We start from the raw sequence: 10,370 nt of genomic DNA on the forward strand, positions 1-10,370 counted from the left end.
AATCTAGAAGATGGTAGAAACGAGGGGATCACGAGACTAACCCTTGAAGATTTCCAAAGCCTACGAGATTAGATCTCGTTGTTGCAGAAGATGATCACTTGTCGCTTTCAAAAGCGCGTAGAAGATCTTGACGGTGCCACAAACGAGCAGCACCTCCGTACTCGGTCACACGTTCGGTGTTGATGAAGACGACGTCCTCCTCCCCGTTCTAGCGGGCAGCGGAAGTAGTAGATCCTCCTCGGAATCCCGGCAGCACGACGACGTGGTGGCGGTGGTGCTGGAGAACTCCGGCAGGGCTTCGCCTATGCGCTGCGGGAGTATTATGTGGAGGAGGAGAGGCTAGGGTTTGGGGAGAGGGGAGGGGCACTTGGGCTCCGGCCCTTGGATGCCCTAGGTGGTGCGGCCAAGCCATGGGAAGCCCCTCCCTCTCCTCCTCATTATATAGGTGGAACCCCAATGGTTTGCCCAAAGTCTTCGAATAAGACCCCAACAGAAAAACTGCCTTATGGACGAAACCTAGAGGGACAGGGACTCTCCCCTTCCCCCTTTACTTGGCCGGCCAAGGAGGTGGAGTCCACCATGGACTCCACCCTCCCACTTGGTTGGCTAGTTAGGGTTTGTGGAGTCCCTCCGGGACTCCTCCTTCCATAGTGATTTATTCCGGATAATTTCTAGAAACCACCTTCCATAAATTCACCGGATCATTTCCAAACTTGGAAAGTGACTTCCTATATATGAATCTTATTCTCCGGACCATTCCGGAACTCCTCATGATGTCCTGGATCCCATCCGAGACTCCGAACAAAACTTCGAACTCCATTCCATATTCCATATCTACTTAAACGACATCAAACCTTAAGTGTGTCACCCTACGGTTCGCGAACTATGCAGACATGGTTGAGACTTCTCTCCGACCAATAACCAATAGCGGGATCTGGAGATCCATAATGGCTCCAACATATTCAATGATGACTTAGTGATCGATTGAACCATTCACATACGATACCGATTCCCTTTGTCACGCGATATTTTACTTGTCCGGGGTTTGATCATCGGTATCCCTATACCTTGTTCAACCTCGTCTCATGACAAGTACTCTTTACTTGCACCGTGGTATGTGGTCTCTTATGAACCATTCATATGCTTGCAAGCTAATTAGACGACATTCCACCGAGAGGGCCAGGAGTATATCTATCCATCATCGGGATGGACAAATCCCACTGTTGATCCATATGCCTCAACTCATACTTTCTGAATACCTAATCCCACCTTTATAACCACCCATTTACGCAGTGGCGTTTGATGTAATCAAATTATCCTTCCAGCATAAGTGATTTACATGATCTCATGGTCGAAGGACTAGGTAACTATGTATCGAAAGCTTATAGCAAATGAACTTAATGACGCGATCTTATGCTACGCTTAATTGGGTGTGTCCATTACATCATTCATCAATGACACAACCTTGTTATTAATAACATCCAATGTTCATGATCACGAAACCATGATCATCTATTAATCAACAAGCTAGTTATTCAAGAGGCTTACTAGGGACTCCTTTTTGTTTACATAACACACATGTATCAATGTTTCGGTTAATACAATTATAGCATGGTATGCAAACATTATCATAAACACAAAGATATATTATAATAACCATTTTATTATTGCCTCTTGGGCATATCTCCAATAGTTTTTGCAAATATAGCCCAAGGCCCATCCTCATACCTCTTGGTTGACATCGTGGGACCGTTTTATTCCATGAGATTTAATTTTTCTCGTGGTTGGACCGGTGGCCTGCCTAGCTTCCGCCAGTCGAACTACGGTTTGCCCTATTTTAAGGGAGCTCCTCGCCACCGATCTGGTCGGTGGCTGTTCGGCACCGCACACCCTCCCACGATCAGGTAATTTAGTGGGCCGCGGCCCATTACGTCGGGTGAGTTTCTTTTTCCTTTTTCTTCCTTCTTTTCTGTTTTTTCTTTTCTGTTTATATTTTCGTTTTTTAAAATCTAACCGTTTTAAAAAAAATCCGAGAATTTTTTTTTCATAAAATTTGAACAGTTTTCTGAAACCAAAACAGTTTTTAAATTTGAATATTTTTTGGATTTGAATATTTTTCAAAATTTGAAATTTGAACAATTTTTAACTCGAACAATTTTCAAAATTGAATGGTTTTAAAATATGAACAAATTTCGAATTTGAACGCTTTTCTGATTTGAACAATTTTCATATTTGAACAATTTTCAAATTTTCAAATTTGAACGGTTTTCGAATTTGAACGGTTTTCAAATTTGAACATTTTTGAATTTAAACATTTTCTCAATTTGAACAATTTTTAAAAATCAAAATTTTCGAATCTAAAAAAATACAAACAAAACCGATAACGGGAAAAAAAAGAAAAAAGAAACCAGAAAAGATTAAAAAAAAAAAACGAACTGCTACATGCCAAATAGCCACAAATGGGCCTGGCCCATACCCGACCAGGGGGTGTGCGGTGTCCGGTAGCCACCGACCTGGTCGGTGTATATGTTTTGCCTATTTTAACGGGTGCTCCTATTTCATGCCTTAGACTCGATCCCGCCTCAAAGAAGCTCCGCTGGACCAGGCCCATTTATCTGGTCGCTTGTGCGTGACAGCGTGAGTCACAGGCTGTTTCTCCAGTTTTCTAAAATCTTAACAAAAGTTAAAACAGAACAAATTTTAAAATCGAGCAAAACTCAAAACAGAACAATTTTCAAAACGAACACTTTTCAAAATGAAAAAAATCCAAATTTGAACACTTTTTGAAATTTGAACATTCTTCAAATTTGAACAATTTTCAAATCTAAACAATTTTCAAATTTGAACAAATTTATAATTTGAACATTTTTTTAATCAGAACCAAATAAATCTGAACAAAATTCAAAGTCAGCAAGACCACAGAAAACAACGAAAACCGCAAAAAACCTGAGAAAACCGGAAAACTGAGAAGACCCCAGTACATACTAGGCGCTAATGGGCTAGCCCACTGCGGCCGCCGCTTCAGGCGGGAGTGAATCGCTCCCGCACTGAGCGGGGTATAGGGATTGGCTATTTTAACCGATTCACTTGTGTACCTGATCTGTACATGATATAAACCAGTGGAGATGTCTTGAGTGGTTTTTCCCATCAAACCCGATGTTCGATTTTTTACAACTAGGTTGTCGGGTAGTATAAGCTTAACGGGCAGTAAGGGCATCTCTAGCCATAAGCAGACCCAGAAAATTTTTGAAGCCTAGGCAAAATAGGATTAGTGTGCTAATTTTATATCAAATACATATAAAATAGGGCAAAAATAAGCCTGCCGGCTGGCCGGAAGCCCGGGCAGTCATGCTAGGTCTGCCCTTGTCTCTAGCTGGTCCCGATTTAGAGAAGTAAAAATAATAATTTTACGCCTCTAAACCGCACCTAGCTAATCCTCAAACCATTTAGAAGAGTATAGTTTTTACTCCTCGTGGGACACTCAAATATACTCGGCCGAGGCCTCTCTAGAGAAATTTTTTGCCTCTCCACATGGTGCTAACGCTCTCCCCTATCTGCACTGCATAAACATCAATGACCACAAATTGCCTCCACCGACACCCCACAGCCTCCCCTGCCCTCCCGCCACACTCTGTTTGGCTTGCCTGTTGCTACCATCGCTGGAATAGAGTTGTAGCTCTGCCGATGCCGCCGAGTTGATCTGTTCCAAAATGGAGCTACTCTGATTTAGGTTTGTTGGAAAAGGTAGCCAGCGGAAGATGGAGATGTCGTTGAATGCTCGCAACGAAGCTAGGGAGCACCGGAATCGAGGGAGGCTGGCGAAATCCCGACCACAGGTCTTTGGCCACGGCAAGCCTTATGTGCGACAGGGGACCAAGGTTGGAATCAAATCTTCGTCCTCTAAGTCCCTCCGTTGACTATCCTCCGCCTTGTAGTCACGCTGACCTTCTGACAACTTCAGCAATAGCTCAATCCCGCAGTCCGACCCTCTCACATCCTCCGTCCTCCAAGTGTTCGATAAATTGACTAGGTGAGTTTTGTCTGTGCTATTTTCATTTTGTTTAAATTTTTGTCAATCAAATTCAACCTAGTCATTTTTTTCTATAGTGTAGATGAAGAGGTTGAGAAAGATGATCTTCGATGATTCTTCGTAGTCCGAGGAGGAAGAAGACGATGATGAGGTCAAAATGGCCATGGTCGTGATATTAAACGACGAAATCCATCGGCCGAGACTATGATGACAGTTCGGTTATTTGTACATCAATCGAGATAGAGGGTAGGGTCATGCCGAGCTTATGAGAGATTACTTCAACCCGGATACAACCTATCGCGAGAAAAAAATCGATAGCAATTTTGCACGCAAGACTCTCTTCCCCACTATTGCAAAAGCCATGAAGAAGCATGATGATTGGTTTAATTTGAGGTGGAGTGCATCGGGGGAGATTAGTGCGAGCCCATTGACCAAGTGTGTTGCAGATGTTTAAGTTCTTGCATATGGGTGTTCAGACGACGTCATTGGCAACTATGTCTACACCGGGTAAGATACAATCTTGGAGGTTGTTCGAAGATACACACATGCCATAATTGAGATCTTTGGATCAGAGTACTTGAAGGCACCCACCGATGAAGATATGGAGAGACTCTTGGGTCCTCCAGACTGAAAATATTGGAGGCCACTGCAAAGATGAAACATTCATTCTTGAGGTTGTTGCATCGAAGGATTTGTACATTTGTCATTCTTTTTGTTTTGGATTGTTCAATGTGATGCCTTGTATTATTTTTTTTTGAAACGAGTGGCAAAAGATTTGCCACTATTCAGTTGCTCTCATCTGCAAGATTTGAGCATTGATGGCTACTCTACAATACATCATAATTCTGCTCTTTACTTCATTTGAATTATTCATTGTATTCACTTCATTTGAACCCTATCATGTGTTTGATGTTGAATAATTTGGTTTGTAAACTTTCATAATCATGTTATTTACTTCATTTGAACCTTTGATGTGTTTGTCTAGTTTGGTTTTAAAAAAATTAAGGAGTTAAGGGATCGTCAAGAAACCGATTTTATTTAGAGAACCACATATGAAGAGTTAAAAAAATTAATAAGCTAGAGATAATGGCCCATAGAACGCTGGAGCTTTTATGCTAAATATCCGGACAACACAATAACAGGGGGACGCTAAATCAAGCAGGTGACGCCTATGTGTGTGATTGCTAGCATGCGGAATGCAGATTTTACGGCTAAATTAGAGGCGCCTCGTCCCTAGCGTTTTGTTTCTCTGCCCTCCGGCCTCACGCTCTTCCCTGAGTTCCCTCCATGCCTTCCGTTCCCTCCTCCCAATGCCGCCGCCGCACCCGGCCACCGCCACGGCGCATTCTGCTGGGTCGTCGCGTCGGCGTCCCCGGTGCCGCGGCGGGATGATATCCGTCTCCTGCTGCCGTGTCGCGGCTCTCGCCTCCCTACTCGCCGCAGCCGCCGCCACCGCGTTCCTCACCTTCTCCCTCCCATCATCTCCAAGCGTGTTCACCATGAAGTACGCCAAAGAATTGTCCGTCGCGAGCTCCCCACCGCCTCCGCACCCAGCTTCACCTCCCCCGCCATCTCTGTCCCTTCCAACACCAGCTAAGCTAGCTCCTCCGCCACCGTCCTCGGCGAGGCCTAGAAAACGAGAGGTACGGTACAACTTTGGTGATGGAAACAACAGCAATCTTGTTGATTTCCTCTGTGCGTTGTTCACCAGCCGTCGTATTGGAGGATGGCGCCGGATGACGCGCTACGGTACGCCAAGAAGGAGATAATGGCCGCCGAGCCGGTCGTCGACGACCCCGACCTGCACGCGCCACTCTTCAAGAACGTCTCCCAGTTCAAGAGGTAACGCACATATCCTCGACATTTCTACAACTTCTTTTGTCTAGATTATAACGTACTAGTACTAATTCGGTGCAGTGGCTAAACGCGTAGCGAAATGTGATCATCATCCAGGAGCTACGAACTGATGGAACGGATACTCAAAGTTTACATTTACCAGGACGGCCGGCGGCCCATCTTCCACACCCCTCCCCTCAGCGGCATCTACGCGTCCGAGGGCTGGTTCATGAAGCTCCTCAAGGAGAGCCGCCGATTCGTCGTCGCCGACGCCGCCAGAGCGCACCTCTTCTACCTGCCCTACAGCTCGCAGCACCTCAGGCTTTCGCTCTACGTGCCGGAATCGCATAACCTGCGGCCCCTGTCCGTCTACCTCAGAAACTTTGTCAAGGGCCTCGCCGCCAAGTACCCGTTCTGGAACCGCACTAGAGGCGCCGATCATTTCCTCGTCGCCTGCCACGACTGGGTAAGCATCACGTTCAACCCAACCATGTGGACATACCTGTACGTAAGATTTTGGTTTGATTCTGAATTTACTTGCAGGGACCTTACACGACCACGGCGCACCGCGACCTCCGCAAGAACAGCATCAAGGCGCTCTGCAACGCCGACAGCTCGGAGGGGATCTTCGTCCCCGGGAAGGACGTGTCTCTCCCGGAGACGACCATCAGGACGCCGAAGCGGCCCCTCCGGTACGTCGGCGGGCTCCCGGTATCCCGGCGGCGCATCCTCGCCTTCTTCGCCGGCAACGTGCACGGCAGGGTGAGACCGATCCTCCTCCGGCACTGGGGCGACGGGCACGACGACGACATGAGGGTGTACGCGCTCCTCCCCGGCAGGGTGTCCAGGAGGATGAACTACATCCAGCACATGAAGAACAGCAGGTTCTGCCTGTGCCCCATGGGGTACGAGGTGAACAGCCCCAGGATCGTGGAGGCCCTCTACTACGAGTGCGTGCCGGTGATCATCGCAGACAACTTCGTGCTCCCCTTCAGCGACGTGCTGGACTGGACCGCCTTCTCGGTGGTGGTCGCGGAGAAGGACATACCGGACCTGAAGAAGATACTCCAGGGGATCTCACTCCGTAGATACGTGGCCATGCACGACTGCGTCAAGAGGCTGCAGAGGCACTTCTTGTGGCACGAAAGGCCCATCAGGTATGATCTCTTCCACATGATCCTGCACTCCATTTGGCTCAGCAGAGTGAACCATGTCGAGCTTCACGAGTGAAAGATCATGTCCATGTACTTGTATGGCAGTCGACTTCTGCATTTGTACATGTAAGTTGTATATATACTAAATATATAGAACATGTTCCGTGTAAGCCTGTGCATCACCAATTCACCATTCAAAGTACAGTGACAAGTAGTGGATTGCAAATGAATTAGTACACATGATACAGGGACGACTTTGAGACAATTCTACTGAGTTTCGAGAAACTTGAGTAGAGCACTATATCAGGACTTTAGGAGATGCTTTACCTCTTTACAAGGGATTCCATGACGTGTCAGTCTGGGGTCAGAACAGAACGTATATTTTGGGGGAACATAAACTGCAAAATTTACATGAAGAACGCATCTATTTTGTTACTCTATCAGATCTATGACCAAAAAGGGATGAACCCTATCAGGTCTTAGACCATGCTGAAAAGATTAGCCGTGGAGATGAGAGAGCTTGCAGCAAGCGCGATGAACCCAAGGAAGGACAGCCACATTGCGCTGGTGATCTTCTTGTTGAACGCATCCTGGCCAAAGCTCGACACCCAGAGATTGTTGCGCGACGCGGCAGCCGACGATGCCGACATCAGGAGGTACGCCAAGACCTGCAGCAGAACAGGAAAATGAAACGAAATCGCCAAGCAAGTGCTCAGATTGGTCGGCGTGGATGTTTCTGTTGGCACTTGCCTGGTCAAGGAACAGGCTGAAGTAGTAGCTTGACATGCTCCGGTAAGCAAACCTCGCCGCAACCAGACGGCGGATCTCACCGAGCGCTTGCGCGATCGAGTAGACGCAGACGATCACGTTCACCGCGAGCGCATACCTGACATGCATTTGGGAATAACAGAGATTAGTTTTCCTTCAGAAGAAGACGATACTAGAAGCCAAGAACTCTGTTTACAGAAGGTCAGAATAAAGGATTCATGTCTTGCAGTAGTGCTGGCTAGTGGCTACTGAGCAATTGCCCGGCCTATTTGGGTCTTATTCTGAACACATACCGGGAGCGGCATCGCATTCAGTTTTAGCACAAGACGCAAGACGCTGCCACATGTGAACCGCAATTGGTATGCAATGCATTATACTCGGTGAAAATACATTGTTTTGTGCCGCACGTCCTTTGTACTTTAGTGATTACAGTATATTCTATCTGTAGGACCAGCCTACCAAGACCATGCTTAACTTAATCTCAATCATACTATATCCTAAGTTATTGCCTTCGGCTAGTTCGGTGTATTTTACAATAATAATGAAGTTATCAATCATAACCAACATTGGCCAGGCAAAATTGGATGCTGAATTTTAAATTCGAATCGAGGAATGCTATGGTGCTTTGTTCTGTCGTGGGTTAAACTGTCGATGTCTTAGAAGAAGACACACTAGAAACATGTATGTACCTCAAACACACGATGGACCCAACAATAAATAAACTCTCTAACAATAAACAGGAGATGAAAAAGCGAACCAATTAATCCAAAAAATAAAGTAGGCAGATAGTAGCTAGTACACCATACTCTGCTTCTAGAAATACGCAGCCGCACCTAGGTCCAACGGAACCAGTTTTACTAGGCTGGCCGAAAAATCGTATTTCTGGACCTCGAAAAATTCCAAATAAAAAATTTACATGTAGAGTATGCAAGTTTGTGCGGTCATGCAATTTTTCATACATAAATTTAAAAATATGTAGCTCAGACAAAAATGACAAATTTCAAACCAACATTCTAAAGGAAACTTCCGCGTCCCGAAATTTTTGCAACTTAGTGGTCAGGAGATTATTTAACTTAGTGATAGAGTAAGCTTATTCGGGTTCCGATGTTTGAAAATGCACGTTAGCTACAAGAAAGATATACTAGTACTTTTTTCAGTTTTTCTTACTTGGCACCGACTCCCTATGAACTTGCTGTAGAAAAACTAACAATAAACTTTAAAACCGGACATATTTGAACGAACTTCAAATTTTATTGAGCTCGTATGGCTCTCATCATTTGGGGTTGGAATTAACGAATTCATTTGTAATTTCAAGAAAAACTTCTTTGGCTGCCACGAAATTGGTTATGAAACTCAATTGAGAATTCCATGATTTTCATTCCATACCTAACTTTCAATTCTTTTTGGTACACCCTGGTCATTTCTATGGATTTACCAAATAAAATGATACTCCCATCAATGTCACTTCATTTGAAATGAAATTGTACTGAGCAGTTCATGACCAACCTGTACTGCACGTAGCGATCGAAGTGGTCGCCGTCCCAACCGGACGTCTTGGCGCTGGCGATGAGCGCGAAGGACGCGAGGCTGAGCAGCGCCGTGGCAAGCCGCAGCGCCACCGACAGCGTCCTCCTCTCCCCGACCGCGGCCACGGCCGCCACCTCGCGCGGCACGGTGTTTGTTGACGCGGCCCCGTTCGCCGCGGCCGCCGGCGTGCGGGCGCGATGGCTGTCGAGCCGGGCCTTGCCGAGCTGCAGCGGCGACGTGACGGCCTCCTCGACCGGGTCGAACTGCACCGAGATGCCCGTGGCCGGCGGCTTCCACGACTCGGTGCGCTTCGGCGTGCTCTGGACGCTCTTGCTGTTGGTTGTGGGGACGGGAGGAGCCGCCGGGGTGAGCGGCGACGGCGGCGAAGGCGAAGGCGATGGTGAGGGGGACTTTGCGACGGACCCTTGCGACGGCGTCCGGACGAGGCCGGGCGCGAGGCGGAGCTGCGGGCGGCGACCCGGCGCCTGCGGCTGCCCGGCGGCGGCGGCTTCTTGGCCGTTGCCGGTGGGAGAGTTGGGCGGCGGCAAGCGGTGCTGAGAGGGGAGGCGCACGGGCGAGAGCGTCGGGCTCGGGCTCTTGGCGGCTGCTCTCCCGTTGGTTTCTTGCTGCAGCCACGGCGGCGTGTCTTCGCGCGCCTCGTCTAGCGACGGCGTCGGCGTGTGGTAATCCTCGCCCGGCGTCGAAGGGGGCGAGTCCGGGCAAGGCGGCGTGTCGGGCAGGGGGACGGGAGGCGGCGGCCTCGCCGGCGGCGGGGCACGGGGGGTCTCGGCCATGCGTGAGCGCGTGGGGCGTGGCAAAAGAGAGGCAGGCGGATCAATGGAAGGGATGGGTTCCGTTCCGGTGTTAAGTATCGGAGGTTACGTGTTGCCGTCTCGGTTTAGTATTTGCTTCCTTCCTTGCTTCCCTCCTTCCGCTCCCACTTCTTTCCTTTCCTTTCGTTTCTGTTTTTCTTTTCTCCGACCTTTCCGTTGCTTTTCGCAGTTATGCTCCGATTACCTTTTTTTCTCTCCTGAAATTCCGTTTGATTTAAAATT

The 10,370-nt window shown here is 47.7% G+C and overlaps 2 protein-coding genes across 2 annotated transcripts; one reads left to right on the forward strand and one right to left on the reverse strand.

Annotated features, from left to right (window-relative positions):
• The first annotated feature begins 5,235 nt into the window (after nt 1-5,235).
• Nucleotides 5,236-7,173, forward strand: LOC127343084 (probable glycosyltransferase At5g03795). The gene is made up of 4 exons (XM_051369166.2): nt 5,236-5,673; nt 5,742-5,872; nt 5,984-6,332; nt 6,410-7,173. Exons 1-4 carry the CDS (start codon nt 5,341-5,343, stop codon nt 7,094-7,096), a joined length of 1,500 nt encoding a protein of 499 aa, XP_051225126.1. The 5' UTR covers nt 5,236-5,340; the 3' UTR covers nt 7,097-7,173.
• A 118-nt stretch (nt 7,174-7,291) lies between these two features.
• On the reverse strand, nt 7,292-10,168 carry LOC127343085 (CASP-like protein 4U1). Its single transcript, XM_051369167.2, has 3 exons — nt 9,295-10,168; nt 7,771-7,906; nt 7,292-7,688 (listed from the first exon to the last, which is right to left on the reverse strand). The coding sequence occupies exons 1-3, from the start codon at nt 10,107-10,109 to the stop codon at nt 7,500-7,502; spliced, it is 1,140 nt and encodes a 379-aa protein (XP_051225127.1). The 5' UTR covers nt 10,110-10,168; the 3' UTR covers nt 7,292-7,499.
• Between the last annotated feature and the right edge of the window lie 202 nt (nt 10,169-10,370).

The sequence above is a fragment of the Lolium perenne genome, chromosome 3 (assembly GCF_019359855.2).
Source record: "Lolium perenne isolate Kyuss_39 chromosome 3, Kyuss_2.0, whole genome shotgun sequence".
NCBI lineage: Eukaryota > Viridiplantae > Streptophyta > Magnoliopsida > Poales > Poaceae > Lolium > Lolium perenne.